The following is a 25073-nucleotide window of genomic DNA, read 5'->3' on the forward strand; positions in this document are numbered from 1 at the left end:
CCTTTGTGAATAAGCCCTCAGTCAGACAGAAACCAAGAGCCAGTATGCCACCAAAATTTGGGTCAGCTTTTGTACAGATCATTTAGTGCTTAGTGCATACAGAAGCGGTGAAGAGGGAGAGCGAACGTCATTGGGTAGAAGCACTAGGCGTTCATGAACGTCCTTATCTGGTCACTCACCTAGCCACAGCTGATGCACTTTCGGCCTTTTCCAGGACTTCTAGTGAAGGGAACTTTTGTATAACATTCATTTTCTTCTTCTTTTCATCAGTTCCTTGTATGCAAGAGGAAGCTCGAAAGCAAAAAAGAAGCTTTACTGATCCTCTCCAAAGAGCTGGACACATGTCAGCAAGAAAGGGACCAGTACAAGCTGATGGCCAACCAGCTACGAGAGCGGCACCAGGCGCTGAAGAAAAAGTACCGGGAGTTAATTGTATGTATCAGCGTTATACAATCGGTGTATGTGCATCTATGGGAGGCACTGTGAAAAGGGGTGGAGTTTCAATGCAGTGTGCGACCTTCAGGAGCGGGAACCAGGGAGCGAGCGAGAGTTAAGAAAAGAGAAAAAAATACTCCCTGGCTCTCTATCATGTCCCCTAACAGTGCCATAACTTAGTTTATGAGGCTGCAGGGAGGTGACGGGTTCTATTTATTTGACTGTCCTGTTTGGTTTTAGGGTGTCTGTACACACGTTAATTGCCACGCAGCTGAGAATTGTGTAGGGACGGTGTTAATAGCACTTCGCCATCACATAATTGTACTTTATTGATCCATGCATGACATCCAGCTACTTTTATGAGACACATTATAGTCCTTGTGTCATTTTATAGTGGACCAGTGCCACCTGCACAGCGCCATCTGTTGGAATGGTAGCTATTAGACATGAGCGAGCATACTCGCTAAGAGCAATTACTCAAGCGAGTATTGTCCTTAGCGAGTACCTGCCCACTCGGAAGAAAAGATTCGGGTGCCGGCGCGGGTGAGCGGTTAGTTGCGGGGGGGAAAGAGGGAGATCTCCCCTCCGTTCCTGCCTGCTCTCGCCCGCCGGCACCCGAATCTTTTCTTCCGAGCGGGCAGGTACTCGCTAAAGACAATGCTCTCTCGAGTAATTGCCCTTAGCGAGTATGCTCGCTCATCTCTAGTAGCTATCCTATAAGTCTGTATCCAACTTTTCACAGGCATTGCAGTATAACTAGGGATGTGAGCCATACTAGAATATCCATTTACATACAGCTGGTTTGGGGTTATTGCCCCTCATCAGTGTACAGTAGGCTAGGTGAGAGACCAGGAATGTGAATCCAGGGTGTAATGCTCCTTAGGAAAAAGCCGTGTCAGCGAGTGATGGAATTATCCTCCATAGCTGCACCTATTGGAATGGTAGCTACCCAATGAGTCAATACCCAACCTTTTAGCAGGCCTTGCAATATGACTAGGGATGTGAGCTATGCCGGAATATCCATGGACATACGGCTGTTTCTGAGTTTATTGCCCCTCATCAGTGCATCATTTGCATGGCTTATTCCCAGGGAGCATTGCTTGGCCTAGATGACTCCTTCCAGTCTTGTGATGCTTTCTCCTGTGGTTCTCTACACAAGAGGTAACATTGGCAGATGACCTCCACTCCTGTCCCCCACTGTGACTCTCCTCGTATGGCCTCCCATCTGCGCAGGGAGCTGACATCCCCTCAGAGGACACAGTTTACAATGGCCCCGCTGTCTCTCCCCACCACTCCCCGTGTGCGCTGGCCAAACAGTACCTGAGATTCCTCACCAGAGGCAGACAGCACAACGCAGGACGGGGTGATGAGCACATCCCTAACCCAGGGGGCATAACGGGCTGTTCCCTGTCACTCTGCTCGACCAACCCATGTCTCCACCCCTAGTTCCGGTGGAGACAAGATTCATCAGTACCAGGTAACATTACCCCCTGGACTCCCATTGATGGCCTCTCACCTAGCTAAAGTAGAATCCTACTGTACACTGATGAGGGGCAATAACCCTGAAACAGCTGGATATTGACTTATAGGATAGCTGTTATTCCAATAGGTGGCATTGTGGAGGGTTAATTCTCTACTCATTTGAATGGTTTATAAGACTCCCTACAAACTTGTTTCCCCTCTATTCTTCCCTAATATAATTTTTCTTCAGTTTTGCTTCATCAAGGCACGGTTGGTATGGGCAACTTCATGGGATCCTATGCGTCATGATGACACATGAATAATAAAATACTGATAATCAGTAAGAAACACACAAACCGCACAATTTGGATTTTAAAAGGCCGCAGTGTTTATTTAAAGGATTACCAAACGTTAATTAGTATTCAATAAACATATATATAAATAATTCAGTAACACACAACCTGTCCATATACCTAGTCATAGAGACTCAAGTCTGTCCAAAACTGAATGAAACTATTGAAGCAATGTCCATCCGCGTGATGACAGTGACAACCTGCTATCACATCTGCAATGACGTGCCCCCCCCCCCCCCAAACACCGCAACCTTCTCAATTATAGTGTGAAAATCGACATTAAATATAACTAATACTATGTCCGATAAATGGACACAGTCACTTCTGTAATGGGCAGCCAGAAATCCCTCAAACTGAAAGTGCTGAAAAGTAAAGCCTCCACAGGATGGCAAAAATTCTTCAATTGCCCATTCAGTCATTTCCTAATCATCTTAATGAAATAGAAGTCGGGAAAAGATCAAATCAGACGGGGAAAATTTCAGAAAAACAAAGTACAAGTTGTAGAAGAACAGCCGTAAGATTTGCAAAATCTCGTTTTATTTCTAAAATGAGATCCAAGGTATTAGATGCATCGGGAAATGGATGCGGTTTTGAGGTTTCAACAAATGACCGTTAAAACCACCAACGTTCTAAACATTTTCTAAGTCCTCCTTCCCAGTACGAGACAGACGTACATGGGAAGGAGGAGATTTAAGGCCCCTGGTGCCACTAAAAAACCTTCGAGAAAAAATGTGGCCAGTCGGAAAGCCCAATTGTCCTAAGAGAGCTTGTAGGTCTTGTAACGTAATCTTTTCATGACGCACTGCCGTACTCTAAATATTACATAGTCGCTGCAATCTGTTTTGTGGTAGAAGAAATTCCGTAGTACGACTAGCAATAGTAATGCCTATAAACTCTAAGCAAACCGTTTTCTTGTGTGCCAGAGGGATAGCATAAAAATCAGCAATTTTACTGCTCATCCGTATCTGGGTGACCCATAAGCAACGTCTAAATCGTACATGATGCCAACTGATGGAAATTCTTGTGTCACAACCCCCTCTAGAAAAGACGTTAAGGCCTCAAAGCAAAAACGGGATAAAGAAAATCCTGGAGGGAGGCGCATATCAGAGTGAAACTTCCCTTCAAACTGGAAACCTAAAGAATTATAGCCAAAGGGGCACACTGGTAAAAGGCGAAAAGCAGATTTGGTATCAGGTTTGGCTAATAAGGCATTCTGGCCGAAGCGCCATAACAAAACCCATGCTGAATGATAAGCAGCTTATTCAACTGATGATAAATTAGGATCATTCTCATCATTGAGCGATAAATGATACATAGTACGAAAACTACTTGGATCAGTTGTTTGGGACAACCCCTAGTGGAGATAGTCAAAATTGCCAAAAGGAGCAACATCACAGCCCTAAGCCACCCTTTTCCAATTTTAGTTCTAACGACGTCATGACTTTTAGCCATGGAAGCCTTCTTGGAAGCCTCACTGGTGTTTGAGACTTTTGGGTAAAAAATGATGTACCAGACGGATAGACGTTAAGCTAAGCGGCTCTTCTAAAATGCCGCATTCCACCACAGGATGAGTATTCACGGCGGTATCCATAATTGGAATGTCGTGCTCACCCGTGTGAAGTTACTTTTAGGCCTCATGTCCACAGGCAGGTCGGTTTCCACATGCGGGAGCCCACAGCAGAATTGGACCCTGCCCGCAGCCGATGACTGTGCTTACCTGTCTGGGTCTTCATTGCCCATGTGTGTAGAAGCGGGCTTCAACATCTTGGATCATGCTTATGACACCTGTAACCTCGGCAGACTGCTGTATTTGCCCGGGGAAGCTGCAGCCAGACAGGGATAATGTAATGCAGGGTGGGCAGTGGAAAAAGTAGACCGGCACCACACTTATGAGAGCTGTCCTAGCAACCAATCGCAACACCGGTTTTATGACTTCGTGTTGAAGTAAAATGAAAGCTGTGCTGTGATTGGTTCCTTTTTTTTATACCGCTGAGGTTCAATGAAAGCTGTGCTGTGATTGGTTGCTTCTGGGAACAAAGACAGATTTTTTTCCAGGCAGCTTTCATAAGAGTGTGGAGCGGTCTACTTTTCCACGGCCCTCCTGGTATTACATGGCAGCCATTTGCGGAGGGCCTAAGTCCTCTAGAATGGGAGTGCTTGTACATAGTGGCGGTCCATTCTGGATCATGGAGGGGGATCTCCTCTCTAAGCTGCTGAGAGGTGACCTTGTGTATTGGAGTAAGGATGTGCTGATATGGCTGTCTTCTGCTTCCCCTCCGTGATTTCTATATGCCTTAATGAATAGAAAGACATGAAAAATGTACAAAATCCAATAATATGTTCAAGAAGCACAAAAAGCCTAATTGTACAGAATATTATATAACCTGATTTGTGCATTTGAATGACAGATCTTTACTGAGTTATGGAGTTTATTATGTAATTTATAGATAACGGGTTATTCCAAATGTTCTTTCCAATTTGAATCCTCATAACTCACGTTTAATGACACTCCGATACAGAAATTTGATATCAATGGGAACAGAAACTCAAAAACTTTCATTTAGCAAAACTGTCTGACAGTAAGATGTCCTTGTTGCCCATAGCAACCAATCACAGAGCAGCTTTCATGTCTCAAGCTGCTGAGGTAAAATGAAAGCTGCGCTGTGATTGGTTGCTATGGGCAACAAGGCCATCTTACTATTTTGCTAAATGAGGCCAAAAAAGTTTTATTATTCTGTTGTCGTCTCTAGGAGGATATGAGACAAAATGGCTGCTAGCAAAGACAGGAGAGCGTTTTCTATTCTTGAGTTTCACATCTACCGGTCTGTTATATCGGTGCGCAATGTAATTTTCAAATAAAGTTTGGTGAAGATCCGGCAAGTGGGCGCACAATTCCTGTTGTTCCAATTTTAAGAAAAAATTTGCATTTGTAAGCAAAAATCATCCGTCCGTCCACCAGTAAGCGTGGAAAGAGTGGAGCGCGTCAGTGCGAGCTTCTCACAAAGTCCTCAGCAATCCACTATTATAGCTAGCGGAGAAGTGGACGTTCCGCAGCCGACTGCGCAAACATTTGTGATGTTATCCCTACTGATTATGCCCAAAACCGGACGACAGAGCGACATTTTTTTCGCGAGAGTATGCACACTCTAATGGAAACCACTGGTTTCACGGAATCTTTAGTATTTAGTGATGAAGCCGCCCTTCATCTCTGCACAACAAACGTAATATCAGAATCTGGGGGTAGGGAAAACTCCCACACCTACGTGGAGCGTATGCGCAACTTCCCCAAGGTGAATGTGTTTTGGGCTATAACCTGTAGGAAAGTGTACGGACCCTTCTGTTTCCATGAGGAAACAACCCCGGCGATTTTGTATCTGGACGCTACAGATATGGCGTCTGCCGTAGCCGGAACAGGTTTCATCTTCCAACAGGACGGGCACACCCATTATCACAATGCAGTCAGAAGTAAGCTCACTAGGCAACTACCAAACAGATTGGCCGTGCATGTGGTGACAAGGGTGGCCTTCTTCCTTGGCCTCCACGTTTCCTGAACCTTACCGCTTGTAGTGTCTTTTCTCTGTTGGAGTGTAAGGCTGGGTGAACACGGGGCAGAATTGCTGTGGAATGTCAGTGCGGACCTCCCACACGGAAATTCCACCAGCAATCTTAAACCTGAGCTTAAGCAACAAAGTGGGCGAGATTTGCAAAAATCTTGTCCACACACTGCGGACATGCCGCACTGAAACAGACATGCCGTGGGGAATTCACACCTGCAGCATGGCAATCGTATCACCATTTCCGCTGTGGCCATCTCTCCTCTCTATGGGGAGAGATGGCCGCAGTGGATTACAGGCAGCGAAGCCGCTTCAAAACCCGTGCCAAACAGTGCGGGTATTGAAGCTGCCTTTCTGCCGTGGAAATCTCGTGAAATTTCCCGCTTTAGTCATTCTGTGAGATTTCTGTGGAACTCATGCCCGTGTGACCGCAGCCTTATAGTCTACATGCCCCATTTACCACTTACCATGTATGATCTACACCAGTCAATCGTGATCCGCTACAACGTGTAAGTCAGGAACTTGACTACAGGCGCCATGTATGTCGAGTGACAAAGGGGGCCACACTGAACACCTCTGATGTGGAAAAAACTTTTGGAGTTTCTGTTCCCATTTATATCAAATTTCTGTATCTCGGTGTCATTAAACGTGAGTTATGAGTGTTTCAAATTGGGCAGATCATTAGTAACATCCCTGTATATGTGTGTGCCTGTCTGTATCTATCTATTTATATGACACACTGAGTTCTAGTTCTATCTGCTTATTAAGGGAATATTTTATTTTTATTATTGTTTCAAAAGCCGCTCAGGATGCAGGACGAACATAAAGGAAGATATGCTTATCTCCCTCCCGTTCCCTGCTGACATCACCGACACCAGGGCCATGCGACTGCTGCAGCCAATCACAAGCAATGATTAGCAACAGTCAACAGTCAATGATTAGCAGTTGCAGCGGTCATGTGCTGGGGTTGGGACGTCATTGCTGTCCAGCTGACTGTGAAGAGCTGCGGGGAAGGGGAGTATATCTTTTATGTTTGTTCGGCACCTTGAGTAGCTTGTGGAAAAACAAAATGTCCTGGATAACCCATTTTTAAGGGTTGGAACCATGTAAGGGCAGAGGTGGCATCTTCTACGTATCCGTTAGCTGCACTGCTGCAAATCATTTTTCGCGGATTATTCTTAAACTTGAGCGTGTTTATGGACTAATGCACACAATCGTATTTCCAATCTCTTTGCTCTCCACAAGTCCACAACTGACTAGATGGGGACAATGTGCAGAACCATAGTGGTCAATGTGACTATTTACCCATCAGTGTTGTTCACACGGATTGCCTAGTCAATTTAATAAAAACTGGAGAGCACACGCTTGCCATCTGCGCTGTCTCTAATTCATGGACCCATAACTAAGAAACTGAGGCCTGTATCACTTTTTGCGGACATGAAAAAGAGATGACCTATGGAGATTGGAAAAAGAAAGTACATTGTGTACTGCATACGGATGACGTACGGAACTGCACTTCGATGAAAAGACATCCATTTTTGTGATTGGTTGTTTAGGTTGGTTCGTGTACAAGTGGGGAGTAAAAGGCTAATATGCTCCCTGGACCGGTGTGCTCGCCCACTGAGCTACTTTCTGCAGCAAGTGAACAGCTCCGTTCCCTTTGCAGTGGCCAGGATTGGTATTACAAGCAAAGTTTCTATTTACTTCAATGGTAACTAGGTCTGCAATACCAAGCCTGGCCACTGCAGTGGGAACGGAGCTGTCTGCTTCCTGTAGAAATCATCTGAGTGTGCCATCCCTTTTGTCTGGTGAACAACTTATTGGCGGGGGTCTCAGGCAGCAAAGTCCCGCAGATAAGCCATCAATAACACACAATTGGACAGCCCTTTTAATAACTGTCAGATTCCCTTTGACTATTATTATTTGTTGAGCGCTTCCTAACTGGGACTTCTGTAAGGAAGCAAATACTTTTTGGAGCAGTGTAACTCGGAAGCTCAAGTAATATTGCACCATAGATTGTGTTTCTGAGTATTTTTTTTTCTTTTAGTTATCTTTTTAAAACCGTAAATCTAAGATTTCCCATAAAGCTCTTGACGTTGTCTTCCCCAGCCAGTCTGTAAATCAATACTTGTGATACTTGACCTCCCGCTGTAGAATTGTAACCCAGCATTGGAGCCTAATAAGCCTATGTAAAGGGTTAGTGGCCATTTGGCTCCCAGGATGCAGGCTGGAACAAGCCTATTGTTGGAGCTGACGTCATGTCATTAGCCGCTGCCAGCTCCCATCTCCTCACAAGCTGCTCTTGTAGGCGAACACAATAGTATTCTGATTTTCAAGTTCAGTCTCCAGAACAAAATTTGTGTAATCTGGATCTGGGTGGGGGATAATTACTCTGCTCAAGGAAACGGCGACAATAGAAAGTGGCGGGGGGGCTATGTTGAAGAGCGATAGACGGAAGTTTGGCATTAAGGAAGTTTGTGTGTGTAGGGGAAGGGTGCCATCCATTACCACATTGGAGATTTGATTGCAATCTATGTAACTCAGAATTATTGATCACTAACAGAATATCAGTCGTCTTCTTATGAGCGGTGAAAAGAGTGAACCTGCCGTCTTCAATATCGGAGGAGATGCCGGTTTTTACCTGGACACGGGAGGTCGGGATTGAATTTTTTTAAGTGCAGAATCCTGTGAAGTAGTGCCTAGAGGGAGTCGCATTTCTGCCTACATGTAACCCATGTAAAAGAGCCTTAACTCTTTGCCATCTTTTTTAAAAGAACGATTATGGTTCGGCTACCCGCCATCCAGCGCAAATCTAAACGGCTATTGTTCAGTGTAAACGCATGACCCGACTGGACGACGAACGAGACTTGTTCACTTCTCGCTCTTCGTCCAGCTTCTGCATGCAGAAAATGGAACGACGGATCGTTCCATGTAAATAGGCAGCTGTTCGCTTACGATCGACTGTCTGCTTATTGTAAATGGAGGCGGGCGGGCCGGAATGATCTCCGTTCCACTCAACCTCCATTCAGTCAGCGAGCTTTAGCAAAGGAATGATTATAATGATTGATTATAATCGTTGATTGCTGGGATGGCCTGTCGGGCATCCGCTGCCCAACAGATCCTTCCGTGTAAAAGGACTCCCGGGGTCCTTGTACGTGGAGAAATTAGTTGGAACGAGCAAGGGAATAGTTTGCTTTCAAACAATGTCCATTTACACGCACAGGTAGTCATTTTACATTTTTTGTTCAGCTCGTTCATTCAATTGTTGGTCCGTCGAGAGAGTCTGGAAATGGCTGGGAAATGTTTGCAAACAACTCAACAATCGCCTTTTGCACTCCATGGATGGCAAGCGACAAACAATGATCTTTATCCCTACATAAAAGGAGCATGGAATCATAAGTGAATGAAATATCATTCATCCTTGGCCTGAATGAACAATTCTAATCATAATTATTGTTCGTTTTTGTGCGATTCAATGATTATTTGAACAATAACCGTTCTGCGTTAAATAGGCTTTCGTCACAGTTACCGGAAATAGCGCTGAAGGAACCTCTGACCGCAACAAAACCGTTCACTTGCATTAGCGAAATGGACACCACTTTAGTGTCCGTCTTTCAAGGGTTCCGTTCATTTCTGTTATAGTTCAAGAATAGAATAATGTAGTTGACCGTGTTATTAGCCCTAAATAATGCTGCGCTATTTTGCCCGGTTTTCAATGGAATGCGGTGATGGAGGTTCTGAATGGAACATCTGATTCTGATGTGAACTAAATAACGCTGTGTGAACCCTCCCTTACATGCAGTTTTACGTATGGTGCTAACTCTCTGATGGCCCTCACATAAAAAGCAAAAACACCCACTAGATAACTGTTCTAAGGGGATCCCATCTGGGGGGCCGTTGCACTGTAATATGGCCACCGTGCTGCAATAGTAATTGCGGAACTCCAACCCTTCCACCTGTCTATTAAGATGGTCCAGGATTTGGACCTTTCTAATGAGCAACTTGCCTTATAAATGAAACTTATGAATTACAGATGTAGCAATCATTAAAGTGGTTGTACCAGAATTACAAGTTATCCCCCCCATTCACAGAATAGCGGATTACGTACTGATTGGTGGGGGTCTCACTGTTGAGATGCCCACTAATCCTGACAACAGAGGTCACATGTCCCTCTCTTCTTGTCACTGTAGGGATATTTCTTCCACCCGCACTGACGACATATTGAATATGTGCATGTGCAGTCTACGCTTCATTCACTTCAATGGGGCCGCTGGAAATACCCAAGTTTGCTGCTTGGTTATCTCCGGCAGTCCCTTTTGAAAATGAATAAAGCAGCAGCGAGCTTGAGCAAATGTTGCGCCATCCAGTCTCCTCCTCATTGTGTGGGGTGCAGTAAGCCCGCAGTGTGGGGACATGGGTGATACCCCCACTGATCAGCAAGTTATATCCTATTTTATGGATAGGGGATAAATTTAGAATTCTGGTAGATCCCCTTTAACATCTTTAGTGCATCTATTTACAGTATTGCAGTACATTATAGTTAACCTATCATCAGCTATGAGCACCATAAACTAAGATCTCTATGGGAGCACGTGCAAACAACCTGCAGCTTTGAGTCCAACGACATGATCCACACTCGGAATGCAGGTCCACGTGTTGCCAATCTGGGCACCTGGGTGCAGGTAAGTATAAAAATACCCCCCTGAACTCCAGGGAACCTGCCCTATGAGCAGCTTAATTTAGATTACGGTGCTCATAGCTGATGACAGGTTCCCTTTTTAAAGTTTGCTACATCTGTACAAGAAGGACTTGATCTCCTCACTTAGTGTTCTGTCCTGCTGAACACAAATAGGATGCATTTGCGGATATGAATCCACATACAAGCAAAGTTATCAAGACACGTGCGTGTGTGTGTGTGTGTGTGTCTAAAAATAAATAAATGAAACAAAAAAGGCACAAATTTTTGTGTATGCCTTTTTTAGCGAAAAACATTTTTCTCTTTTTTTATTTACCGCTTGTAAATAAGTAATGAACGTATCTTTATGCTCTCCTTTTTAAATAGTTTTAACATGTGGTATATTTTTCTTCACTGGAGCAGAGAAAACCTAAACTTAAGGACCCTTCACAGACTAACTAAAATACATTTGATCTTTATTAAATACATTTTTAAAAAACACTTGAATGTATATAATACTAACTAGACTGAGTATCTAGATAGATACATGAGAAAACCACTACTAATGAGTTAGTGGGAATGAGAGATTTTCTCCTTTCACTCTCCAGAACCAAGAAAAATATTACCGGTAGGTAAGATGTAAAGAAGGATAAGAGAGAAGATTTGCCAGAAGTATAAAGCACCTACAGGGTTCTAGTGCTAGGTTAGTAGCGATAGTCACCAGCCTGATCCAAATATAGGGGGTGGAGGTCTAGTATTGGACACCAACTAACTTCCTCTAGTGGTGGCTGAGGACTAGTTGTCGACTATACAGAGGTGCTACCGGTTGCCATCTTTATAGTGAGCACCTGCACTCCCCATGGTAGATACAGGGGGCTTCAGATACTGATGAGACCTCTGTATAAGATTGATGCAGTCAGATAATTAGTACTGCTTCTACAAAACCTTTGTGGGAATCAAGTCTTCTATTGCATAATAGATCTGACTTGGGCTTAGAGGGCTTTTTATTATACATACCCACCCAGTGTCTGTTATTTAACATACGGACCAACTTGTCAGTTTGGAAAGAGTTTAAAACTCTGAAGTCTAATGAGGTCCCTGATAATCTATAACCTCTAGTGAAACGCGTTGGAGCAGGATCAGTTGAATCAACAGTGAGAGCCACCTCAGTGGTTGGCTCTCTGGTGACATCTCCCACCCTGGAGGTCCAAAAATACTCCAGAGCAGGAATATACCTGGACCCTTTATACTTCTGGTAAATCTCCCCTCTTCTCCCTCTTTACGTCTAACCGAAAATTTTTCTTGGGTCTGGAGAGCGAAAGGAGAAAATATCTCATAATCACTAACTCAGTAGTAGTGGTTTTCTCATGTATCTATCTAGATACTCAATCCAGATAGTATTATACATGTTCAAGTGTTTGTCGAGTTACCCGATATATGCTTTGTAATCATTTATTTTACTTAGTCTGTGAGGGGTAACATATGGTATATGGTCTAACGATATTACCATACTGCCTTGCTCTGCTCACGTACAGAGGTATAGCTGCCATACAGTCCACAAATAAGGCTGCTAGTGTGCATCCAAGGTTTTCACTGGGAAGGTTTCTTGACTTGAATCACGGACGTATACATAGAAGCCACTAAACATTCATTATATCACTCTTAGGCTGTTGATTTAAAAAGGGAAGTAAAACATATATGCCGCCCATTATACATTTTTTTACTAGATGCATATGCATGAAAAGGTGCTGTCCGCTGTGCCATTTCATGCAAGAAAACCGGTAACCCAGGTGGAAGCCATATTTGTTGGGTGAATAGGGGTCTGTAGATGTGATAAACATCAGATTCTGGCAATGTGTATTATGTTTGTGTGAACGTACCCGTACAATGTGAAGTCCACCTAAATATTCCCACGGTCTTGTCTGAATTGTAAAGAAGGGGTTCTACCCCGGAGTGTGTCATCTGTGGATGTGAAGTTGCAATAAAATATTGGTGCTTACCAAATTATTTCAATTTTCAGAAGTTTTTCTTTCCGAGATCGAGTAGTACAAATCCTTCTACTTATTTATTACATCTCTAACATCAGAACACGTTAAGAAACCAGTGACAAATTAGTTTTGTATGTATAAGGTGTGTTCATTTTCTTGAAGCTCTTAATTTTAACTATCCCTTCTTAATCTGTTTTACAGGATGGAGACCCATCGCTTCCTCCGGAGAAAAGAAAGCAGGTACTCCTATATGTTGGAACCCAGTTTTTCACCTAAGTAAACAGAGGAGTGTAGCTTTCTCTAAGGCTTGCTTACACTTTGGATAGCAGTCAGCAGACCTTTTGTTGGGCTGATGGCTATGTCTCCTAACCTGCCCCATACACGTGCATGCTCCACTTGGCCAACCGTGCATGTGTTCTGAATTGAGATTTTACAGTAAGTAACTGCTGTTGGGGAAAAGTCGGCAGCATATTAAATTATCAGTGCTCCGCCAAAATCGGCGGGTTCAGGCATTATATGCCTGATGTATATGGCCATCTTTGCTGAGTTTAAAGGGTTTTTTAATGGCTGGGCATGGCGTTAACAAAAATTTAAATACTCACCTATCTTTGGCAACTCCGGCTCCTGGTGTGAATATTCGGTGGAAGTCAGGTGACCACTACAAGCAATTGAAGCCTACAGCATCATCGTCTGAACTCCGGGCATCGGCGCTCCCATCCTGGATGCCATGATGCCAGGAGTTCAGAACGATGATGCTGCACCCTTTCATTGGCTGCCGCTGTCACCAGTCTTCCGCCAGATGTACACATTGAGAGCCGCAGCCACTCGGCTGTTTCCAGGGAGGCTGAAAATGGGAGTATTGTCTTCTTATTTTGTAGTAGAAAGACATTTTAAGCTGCCCATACACATGAGATAAATATTGGCAGATTCCAACAATCATCTGCTGTGTATCTTAACTTCTCGACTATCCTTCAAAGACGTATTTCAGGGGATTTGGAAATTAGTTATGTTTGTTCTGCATGTAGATAAGCCACTGCCAGAAGTGTCTAGTAGTGGCTTGCCTCTCTCCTCAATGAGAAAGCCATGGCAAGCTTGCATGGTTTATCGGGAGGTTGGTAAACTAAGAAGGATTCGTATATGTACCACGAGCTTGGGATCTCTTCATTATATATGCAGGGTTGTTTTTAATGATCTTCCTCATTTGAAACCCTCATAACTCATGTTTATTGTCACTCGGATACATAAATTTGCTATCAATGGAAACAGAAACTCGAAAAGTTTTGTTGCACAACATCACAAATGTTTTTCACATCAGGGGTGGTTAATGTGAGCTCCTTTGTGACTCGACACACATGGCACCTGTAGTCAAGTTCCTGACCTACACGTTGTAGTGTATCACAATTGACTGATGCAATGGCTTCTGTGAGGTGTCCTTGCTGATCATACATGGTGAGTAGTACAGAGGACACGTTAATTCCCCTAGAGGAAAAAAATCGCAAGTTTTAAGGTTGGGGCAACGTGGAGGCCAAGGAAAAAGTTCTCAATCATCACCACCTGCACGACCATCCATCTGTTTGGTCACCTAGTCAGCTCACTTCTGACTTCATTGTGATAATGGGGGGTGCCCCTCCTGTTTGAAGATGCGTCAGAAGCCATATCTAGTATCCAGATACGAAATCCTTGAGATTGTTACCTTATGGAAAAAGAAGGGGCCTTTCCTACAGATTATAGCGCAAAACACATTCACCTTGGGGGAGTCGCACATATGATCCACGTAGGTTTGTGGGTTTTCCCTCCCCCAGACTCTGACACTGTTTGTTGCCCAAAAGGTAGAAGACTTCTTCATCACTAAACACTGTAATGGAAATCGATGGTTTCATGGAGTCTTTAGACTTTGCATACTCCCACAGAACGAACACAACCTCACTTTGTTGGCCAGTTTTTAGGCCTGTAACAATTACAATTAGTAGGGATAACCTCACAACCGTTGTGTGCCTCCTTTAACAAAACTGTCCAACAGTAAGACCGTCCATGTTGCCCAGAGCAACCAATCATAGAGCAGCATTTATTTTATCTTTATCTTATTTTATGTTTGAGTTTGTATCCATTGATATCAAATTTATGTATCTGAGTGCCAATAAATGTGAGTTATGAGGGTTTACGCAAGGCAAAAATTCTGCGGAAGGTCCTTCACCAGGCACCCGGTGCCTCTAGTGAGTGCAGTGCCAGTGGTCATGTGATGGCGCTTCCACATCACCTGGCCAGCGGTGCTATATTCAGTACCGGATGAAGGAAGCACCTACAGCTGAAGACTTTGCAAGTGAGCCCTATATCTTCTGAAATCGGCTGCAGGTTTTCAGCTGATTTCAAGTCAAAATCTGCATCAATGGTTCGGATTCTGACTCTGGATGCGGAAATGCTGATAACTTGCTGCAGTATTTCCTCTGTGGACATTCTGCAGCATTTTTCACCCCGTGTAAACTTACCCTTATGAGGGTTTCCAGTCAGGAAGATAATTTGTAATAACCCTGTTGATAGACATATATAAACTGTACATGGGAGATTACTTCTTCACTGCTGTAAGTACAAACCGTCATTGCAGGCATCCCTATCCGAAAGGAGGCCATATTACGCATCATGTACAGCTTTTTAGCAAGTAGCATTGCTTAGTTGTCTTCCAATTAGTTAAAAAGTTGCAGAAAATATTTTGATGCTTCAGCTCCTCTGTTGAAAGATCCAATGATTTACACAAAAGTAAAGATGGCGGTGTGAGGCCCCCAATATCAAACACACCACAAACCGCTTGGGGAAAAGCCATTTAATTTACACCAGGGGTGTCAAACTCCTCTTCACCAGGGGCCACATTAGCCTTATATCTGCCTTCAAAAGGGACAATTTTAATTGTATATTAAGGGCTTGTTCACACAAGCATATTTATGCAGCATATTACTCCCACAATTTTGCATATTCACTACATATTTGTGCATCATTTCAATAGGCCAATCTGTGTTCTTTTTGAGTGCGCAAATATGGAGTGTAGTTGTGCACACAAAAACACGTTGGCATAAGTGATTTTCGGTCGAGCAAATACGTGACATATTTGTGTGACCGAAATGAATGTATACCCATGTGAACAAGCCCTGTAGTAATGGTGACCTCTAAAATGGCCCCTCTAGTAATAGTGGCCCCCACAGTGGCTCCAGAAGTAATAGTGCCCCCCCTCCCCCCCCCCCCCCCCCCCCCCCACAGTGGCTCCAGTAGTCGTAGCGATCTCCTTATTGGCGTTTTGCCGGGCAGCACCCCTACAGGCATTCTACTCACCCAGCCTGCAGCTCTGGTCTGGTGGTGGTATTGCAATCTGTGACTGCTGACCTCTCCCCTGAGGGTCTGCGCTGAGTACAGGATGGAGAGGTCAGTGGTCCGACTACGCTGCCACCACCGGACCGGACCTGCAGGCTGGGTATGTGGAACACTGCACGGTCGGGCAGGCCACATAAATTGAGACAGCGGCCTGGATTCGACCCGTGGGCCATGTGTTTGACACATCTGATTTACACTAATAAAATACCATTTGCTTCCCTTGCATCGGGTTCTTTGAATTTGTGAAGGTTTTGCTGGGCGAACACACATTTACCCGGGCCGATTACTGGGCACAATAATTGGGCTGTGTAAATATACTAAAGACCAGCCAGTTCGTCAGCTGATCTGCTAGTTTATGCCACCATGAAAATGCTGGTGGACCTGCTGACCGATGTCAGCTCTATGCAGATGAAGGAATGTATTGATGAGCGTTCACCTCCATAAAGCCTATCATCTGTCATGTGTGAGCGGCAGTAAATGAGCGCTTATCAGAACGCTCTGTAATTTACAACGCCTTACGTCTGTGTGAGCAGTGTCCTCGCAGAACCAAACACATTTTACGGTTTACGATGACAGCCATATTGTTTGTCGTCCATCTTTTCCCATAGCTGGTGTAACTAGAAGTCCTTTATTTATAACTTTTTTCCCGTATTAGTGGGAGTCACTAATTCTCTCTTTTGGCACGGGGCTGAGGATTAACGTTTGCACTTTTTGCAGGCAAACCTGGCACAGCTGCTGGGGGAGGCTCGGGAACGGAACAAAAAGCTGGAAGTCGAGATGAAAGAACTGCAGCAGCGACTGGGAGAAGTCCAGGGGGACAACAAGGTGATGAATTATGTGCTGTCCGAGGGGTACTGCTTTGTGCTGCAGATACATTGTATCTGCAGCCGTCCGATCAATCGCTCGCCGTAAAGCGCTAAGCCTCTTTCTACAAATCCGTGTTTTGTTTTATCTACTGACTGGAGATTAGGACACACAGATGAGATTTCATTAGGAAAATACCATATGTGCTTTATTTTGGGTATGACAAGACACTGGGGAAGATCTGCTAATACGGTCTAATAACTAGACGGTGCAAACTTAGACTAGGCAACCTTAAAATGCCCCAGGTGTATCATAGCGGCTCTACTGAATGGTGAATCCGGCACATGTTTAGGCTGCCTAGTCTATCTTTCTACCACTTATTAGTTGGCTTAATTAATGCCACCTATTGTACCAAAATTCTATGCAATTTCGGATGCATACTGTTACCGAATGGAACAATGTCACATTTTGGCCAACAAGTCATAAAAAGTGTTAAAAATGCATAATAAGTGTGGTGCAAAGCATGAAAGACTGTTTTCTGGTGCAATTTTTATTATGCTTTTTTTTTTCTCCTTCTGATCTCTTGCTACAATAATGTAATGTTGTGCTTGCTCTGTGGTTTTGGTGGCACTGTCACCATACCTTCACTCACTTCCTGTCATGTGACCTCCACTCATAAGAGTGCTCTTAAAGGGGTTGTGTTGTAAAAAGCAAAAAATAAATAAAAGCCTGGTCATGTGATTAAAATTAAAAAAAAAAACAACAAGAAAGCAGCACACTCGCCTGTCTTCAGCCTCTGAGGCACAGCTGAATGACCCCCGCTGCCCTGTCCCCATCCCTCAGTGTGGACTGCCTTTGATTGGCCGCAGTGTCATCGGACTTGAAGTGGCCGTTCACACCAGGGAATGGGGCAGTGGGTGCCATTCAGCTGTGCCCCAGGGAATGCTGAAGACAAGTGAGTATGCTGCTTTCTTTTTATTATTTCATTGTTAATTTTTTATTTTTATTTTAGGACGTGCTCAGGCGTTACATTTTTTTTCTTTGTTTTTTTTAATAAATGTTTTTATAAGAGATGAGCGAACATACTCGGTAAGCCGATATACTCGACAGAGCATCGGCTTTTTCGAGTACCTGCTGGCTAGTCCATGAAGATTCAGGAATTCTGCGTTGCTCTTTATACGACTTGGATTTGAAATCTCTGGCGCTAAAACTGGTCAAAAAAAGGCTGCAAATCCACAGCAAAATCCATGTGTAATTGTGAAAACCATGTAGAACATCTGCCGGTTACCACGGGGATTTCAGACCTGTATTCTGTGTCCCATTTTTCGGCCTCTTTAAACCGCCGTGTAAATGGACCCTAAATGTGGATGCAACTTGCTGAGAAGTTGATGGGCATGTGACTTGTATTTTATAAATACGTTACTTTAGTAGTTATGAGATAAGCTTACTTGTTTTTCTTGTAAAGTTACTCCAGAGGTGGCGCTACAATTCAGGTATGCTTGAGCAATTCTATATTCTGGTTGTTTTCCCCTTGTTTTTTATTTTGCACACGTTGCAGAATTCCTAATCAGACTAACCCTTATCGCAGTAATGCATAATTGTTTTGGAAAATGGTTTCTCTAAATATGAAGTTGAATTACTAGACCCCCACAGATTCCTAACGATCGCCACGAGCTAATTGAATAGAACATTTAAATTACTATTATCATACTGTCTGTAATTTTTGCACTTTTTTTTTTAATATCCCCAGCTGTTAAGAATGACAATTGCCAAGCAAAGGCTCGGAGATGATGAGGTTGGAGTCCGCCATTTTGCACCGCACGAACGGGAGGACCTTGTGCTGCAGCTGGAGAAAGCTAGAGAGCAGGTAAATCGCAGCGATGTCGCAGCATTAAAAAAATGCTAGTGGGTAGAAGCCCTCACTGCAATTCCTGCACGGGAGGCTTACATTGAAGTTGATGAAAGCCGTCAGATCCGCAGCCCATCCGTTGACATTGCGGATTCCGCGGGACAGCAGGAGTTTAAATTAAATTTTTAAAAAAGTACTAAGCATGTGCGCCCGTGCGCCAGTTGGCATTTCCGCACACATCCGCGGCACAGAAAAATGAAGACAAGGACAGGTACACAGGGTCGCTGGCCGTGGGCAGATTCTCTGCAGGGTTCCACATGCAGAATCCGTGCGTGCCCATGGACATGAGGCCTAGATCGGACACGTGGTACATAATGCAGTTGTGTGGTGTAGATGACTGGTCGTAACCTGCCCTGTTAGATACCCTTCTCTGCAGCTATAGTGTGCAGGAACTCTTTTGGACATTCTTGGAAATTTTAGTCACTGGACATCTGACACACAATTGTAAGGAACTAGAGAAGTTGTCAGCTCGCCCAGCCTTGTTGTTTCACCCCACAGAGCCCACAGAAGCAGAGAGCCATTGATGAGCAGAGAAGAAAATAAAGGTTTTCCAGCAACTCTTTCAGTAAGAACATGAATGAAAGCCTACATGTTTCAAGCAGGAGCTCTTCGTCATGGCATAAGATCATGACCTATCTGTGGTTAAGATATGTTAGTAGTGGCATGGTGTCCAATACGAATGGCCAAATTGTACCACAGAGATATTACAAAGGCACATTAAAAATTCCTGTATTAGTTTAGCCATAATTTAAAGGGACCCTGTCACGGGAACCAAGGGCAGCATGGTGAGGCCTGCCACAACATTTCAGAATGGGACCTGCATGGGGGGAACTGTGCATATCTGTCCTGGGTTCATGCTGCCTGTGTTTCAAGCACCATGAGCCTGAGGACAGGTTCTCTTTAAAGAGTAGAAAACCGATGTTGGGTTGTAGCACAAATGGAACTGAATAGAGGAGATCTAGGCTCCTTTAAAAAAACTTGATCCATTATATTATTGAAAACGCTGTGTATTTTAAACTAATCGTCCAGCCACCTAAATGTTTTTGAAAGTTGCTTACAAGGCTATAAAATAATAAGTACTACTTGCCTTCCAATCCTCCGCCACTCCCATGCTGATACTTCTGGGTCCTCCATCGGCCTTGATGTATAGGCATGACATGCAACCGCTGTAGCCAATCACTACCGTCACGGTGATCCAAGTGGTGTTGACATATTCACTGTTACAGCAACAGATTGGCTGTAGCCGTCACATTTTGTGTTGACACATTATTGTTGGAGCCAGGTGAAGAGAGGCTGCTGTTTCTTTTTTAATTATGTTTGCCTTCAGCAATACCCAGTCACCTTGCAGGGTTACCGTAGCCTGCAGCCATCAACATTTTTTGCATGTAGAAAGAAGTTTGCTTAGAAAGTTGTGGTATGAGAATTGTCTCTTTTTTTTATTAAAAGTAGCATAACTTTTTTGTTTCTGGATTCTGCCTAATATTGCAGCTCAGCCTTATTCACTTCAATGCTTTTGTGCCAAATTGTTGAGTTGAATCTTTCATCTTTCTTTATTAAAGGGGTTGTCCCATCAGGTTCTCCTCTGGCCTGTATGTAAAAGCTTGGTTCTCCTCTGGCCTGCTTTTTACCCCCGGATGTACCAGAGCCAGAGTTGCAGCCCTCTGCTTTGGGAGGCTCGGGTGTCCACAGCTGTGTTTTTATATGGGCTTCTGAATCCGTTTCCTGATAGTTTGTGCACTCACTGGTAGAGGTGAGCGAGCATACTCGATAAGGCAAACTACTCGAGCGTATAGTGCCTTATTCAAGTACCTGCCCGCTCGTCTCTAAAGATTCGGGGGCCGGCAGGGGGCGGGGAGCAGCGGGGGAAAGAGCAGGGAGTAACTGATGGGGAGATCTCTCTCTCTCTCTCTCCCTCTCTCGCCCCCCCCCCCCCCCGCCCCGCTTTCCCCTGCTCACCGTCGCAACTCTCCTCTCACCCGCGCCGGCAGCCGAATCTCTAGAGACAAGTGGGTAGGTACTCGAATAAGGCACTACTTGCTCGAGTAGTTTACCTTATCGAGTATGCTCGCTCATCTCTACTCACTGGCTGTCTTCCTGGGTGTTCTTGATTAAAGTCTCGGCCAGCTCACTTTTGTTACTGACCACCAAAATGATCCCAATTCTGTCCTAGATTGCTAACTACATTTTCTGGTACCTGGAAAAAATATGCAATTATTGTTTTCCAAAGCACATAATTCAACATGACAACTTAATTAAAAATCAACATATCATAAGCCATAACTCGGGGATTGAAAATAATGACTGGACCTATCAATGTCTGATGAAAACCCATACGTCCCCCCCCCCCCCCCCCCCCCCATTGAAGTTTCTTTGGCTGGATCCTATATCTAGATGTAATGTAAATTAAATATATATATTTATATATAACATTGTGGTGAGCAAAGCAAAAGGTTCGTAGCCTTTAGAACCAAAATCTCTTACGGTTTGTTTTTGTTGACGACTTGGCCACTTGATGTCAGTGTTCTATTGTTGTCTATGGATAGTTTATTAACTTGTCAGAAAAGCTAAGTTGCTCTAATTGCAGAGTAAAGTGTTCTGTTTCGGAGAACATTTGTGGGTGGAAAGCTAAGAAATAAATTTTACTGATAATCAGAATTAATGTTTCAGTATATCTTCACGTGTTGTGATACATTGGGGAACAGCTGGAAACTTAGTGCAATATTGAGTGCCTCGTCTGGTCCGCCGCTTTAATTTGAAATGTCTTTCCACGACTGGAAAATATATTGAAGATTTTCCTACAGAACAGGTGAAGAAGAATGTAACGCTGTAAATCAGTGACGGCGAACCTTTTAGAGACTGAATGCCCAAACTGCAACCCAAAACTTGATGATTTTTACCTCTGTCGTTATATAAAGTACGTCTCAAAATGGACAGGGAGCAATGCCCTGTGTTCTTTTTCCCTAGCTGGAGCACCATAGGTGTGGATTTTGACTTGAAACCAGTCGCGTATCCATAGCTGACCTCATGCTATGCAGTGCTCCACCTTACCTTCTCCATAGGCTTCCTGCTGTTAGCGCTCCATGGCTTCTAGTTACCAGCGGCCTCGCCTGACCAGGCCGCTGTTAACTGGAAGCTAGGGAGCGCAGACAACAGGAAGCTCACGAAGGAGGTGAGAGGGAGTGCCGCATAGTATGAAATCGGCTGCGGGTACACGGCTGATTTCCAGTCATAATCTGCACCAATGGTGGGGATTTTGACAGTTTCTCTGGATGCAGAAATGCTGCATAATTTGCCAAAGAAATTTCTGCTGCATACATTTCTCAGCATTTTTGCCATGTGTCAGCATAACATAAGTCAGCTTGAGGAATGCCGCCACGTGCTAAGTGGCCTCAGTAGTAATAGTGTCCCCCACACTGGCCCCAGTAGTAATTAGTGTCCCGTCCCCCCCACCACAGTGGCCCCAGTAGTAATTAGTGTCCCTCCTCCCCCACAGTGGCCCCAGTAGTAATAGTGTCTCCCCCCCCCCCCCACAGTGGCCCCGGTAGTAATAGTGCCTCCCCCCACAGTGGCCCCAGTAGTAATGATGTCCCTCCCCCCCCCAGTGGCCCCAGTAGTAATGGCGTACCCCCCCCCCCAGTGGCCAGAGTAGTAATAGCGTCCCCCCCTTGCCCCCTAGTGGCCCCAGTAAGAATGGTGTGCCCCCCCCCCAATGGCCTCAGTAGAAATGGTGCTTCTCCACAGTGGCCCCAGTAGGAATGGCGTCCCCCACAGTGGCGTCAGGTCACCTTTCATTGCTCCATGGTACAGTTCTAATGCTCACATACGAGATTATACAAGACTGGCTTGTCTTCACACCACGTCAGTGAGCCTTGGGCGCTCATGCAGGTTTACTGGCTGTCCTTCCTGGACCATTGCATTTCAGGAACACCCCATAAGACCTACTGTTTTTGTAGAATCTCTGACTCGTTCATCTAACCTTCACAATTTAGTCCTTGTCGGAGTCACTCAGATCCTTACATCTGCCCAGTTTTCCTGCTTCCAATTAGCTTTAAAAACCGACTTACTAGCCGATGTATCCCACCACTTGACAGGGACGATTGATGTCAGGAGGTAATCCATTCTATTCATTTCCCTGTTAGTGGTTTTAGCATTTATGGCTGATCGGAGTCTACAGTAAGATCTTAATTGTCAGTATTGACAAAATAAAATGTAATACATTTTTTACAGATGGAAAGCCTAGAACATGACCTCAGAGCAGCACTGGATGAACTCGAGGACGTGAAGCAGGAGCGATCATTCTTCCAAGATAAATCCGAGAGGTTGAATCAAGAACTTAACCATGTCCTAGGTGGTCATGAGAAGAGGATCATAGACATTGATGCTCTATGTATGGAAAACAGGTGGGTCTTCTACAGAGATCTCGGACGTCTAGAACTGTATCATGAAATAACCGAGCTGCAGACAGACGTGTTTATCAGGCAGTGACAAAAAAAAATCTTCACTTCACCAAAACTGCAGGCTACAATCATATGGCTGACCATATGCTTAATTAATTTCAACATATGTTTAGTTGGAGTTAGTGTTGTTGCAGGCAATGGGCTGTTAAGCCACATATTACTTTTCTGTTTTCCTAGTTCCCATTTTGGAATCGCATCATTATCTCGTTCTAAATTAAGTGTCACATTCTTTAAGATGTATGTTCCTTTTAGCAGTTTTGCTGCAGTAAAAGGGTATTCCCATCTAATTATGTTACGGAATATCACTTAGATATTCCAAAGCAATAAAATCGCTGGAGGTCTGACTTTTTGCGCTTCCTGCCCAGAGAACTTCATTCATGTGAATGGGGCAGGAAGCATTGCTGTGCAAGGAAATTTTGTTAAGGAATTGCGTCCTAAAACCAGTTGTGTCTTCATTCTAAGGATCGTGGCAATTAAAGGGGTTCTCTGTGATTTTTACTATTGCTGACATATTCTTAGAATACATCATCAATAGTTGATTGTGAGGGTCCACCACGCTGGATTCCTGCTGATCAACTGAGCTCCAGGTTGCCGTAAGTGTGGACAGCCGTGGAAACATTGTAGTCGCCTGATTTGGTACTGTTGGGAGCTGTGTTTGCAGTACTAAACCAGGCCACTGCAATACAGACAGAGCTATCTGCTTCCAGCCCCGTCCACACTGACAGTAGGTGTGGGATCAGCGAAGTGTCAGACCCTCGCTGATCAACTATTAATGACCTATCCTAAGGATAGGTCATCAGTAGTAAAGCTTGCCTTTTAACCTCTAAGATCAGTAAGTTATGGCATATTCTAGTGGTATTATTATGGCATATTCTAGAAATATGTATTTAGCTTGATCTACCCAAAATTGTATTGGGAACATGTAGGACTGCAGAGCCTGGTTGTCTAATAATTTTTGATTTGAGCGTTATAGATTTTACTTGGAAAATGAGGTTACCATAAAAATAGTGATGCATAAAACACTTAAGTGACTACTTAGTCCCTCACACCCATGCCCATTCTGGTGTTACCTGGAAAAAACATTTTGTGTATTCACCTTATCTCTTAAACTAGATAGAATTGTCCCGGATTCCTGCTGTGCAAGGGTTGCATCCAGTCTGAAAATACAAGTATAAGGGAACCTTTAATAATACTTGTATTTTCAGACCGGATGCAAGACTGTGGACTGATTTGCCAGAAACATGTTATAGAGCAGAAGGAGCCGAGCAGATTGATATATACCTTTTATAAGAAAAGATTCAGTATAATTAGTATAGTATTCCTTTTACATCTTTGCTCTGAGCTGTGGAGTCCAGTGGGCGGTCCTATTCAGTGATGGAGAGCTATTTATGCAGGAAAGGCTGTCAGTCACTGAGTAGGACCGCCCACTGGACTGCTAAGCTCAAAGTGAGCAGGAATGTAAATGAATAGATTACAAACTCTACTGAATCTTTTCCCACAAAAATATATATCAATCTACTCAGTAAATCCTACTCTGTGACTTGATCCTGTGAAGGGGTCAACGCAGAAGCTGATGGGAAATTGGTAAAATAGTTATGTCACATGACCACATGGACATGGTGCATCATGTTGCCCAAAAAGATAACAAATTCTATAGGACACGTGCGGGAACAGTGATCCTCTCTGTAAGAGTAGCTTCTGCTCTGGTGGACCCTCGACCCCCTTATTTAATTGGCCACCATGTCCTGGTACATTTCCCCTGCATTGGTTGCAATTTCTCCAGTGGTGACAGTTGATTGCTGGGAGTTAGAGAAGCCAGACCAGCAGTGACCAGCTAAAGGGCTATTCCCATCTTTTCATGGCCAAGATGAGAAAACTCAGCCCTCTTTTTTTGACCACTTGTTAGAAACAGCTGAGCATTTCAGCATTTGTGTAGCTGAAGTGAATGAGCGCTACGGGAACAATGCAGCACAGTGTGGTAACTGTCACGTACGCAGGGCGAGGGCGAGGAAGGAAAGGCTCTTAGGTTGTGGAGTGACTGGTACCCAACTTTCCAGACTCCTGAAAAGCGACCATG

The 25073-nt window shown here is 44.2% G+C and overlaps 1 protein-coding gene across 4 annotated transcripts in view; it reads left to right on the plus strand.

Moving 5' to 3' along the window:
* Positions 1-25073, plus strand: part of CCDC149 (coiled-coil domain containing 149) — a 74218-nt gene that overhangs the window by 17712 nt on the left and 31433 nt on the right. For all 4 annotated transcript variants that reach the window (XM_066573222.1, XM_066573223.1, XM_066573224.1 and 1 more), the window contains exons 2-6: positions 271-432; positions 12668-12706; positions 16544-16651; positions 18381-18497; positions 22767-22939. In XM_066573222.1, coding sequence (XP_066429319.1) covers positions 271-432; positions 12668-12706; positions 16544-16651; positions 18381-18497; positions 22767-22939 — 599 coding nt within the window. The remainder of the gene's footprint in view (positions 1-270; positions 433-12667; positions 12707-16543; positions 16652-18380; positions 18498-22766; positions 22940-25073) is intronic.

This window comes from Eleutherodactylus coqui, chromosome 7, assembly GCF_035609145.1.
Source record: "Eleutherodactylus coqui strain aEleCoq1 chromosome 7, aEleCoq1.hap1, whole genome shotgun sequence".
In the NCBI taxonomy this organism is placed as follows: Eukaryota; Metazoa; Chordata; class Amphibia; order Anura; family Eleutherodactylidae; genus Eleutherodactylus; species Eleutherodactylus coqui.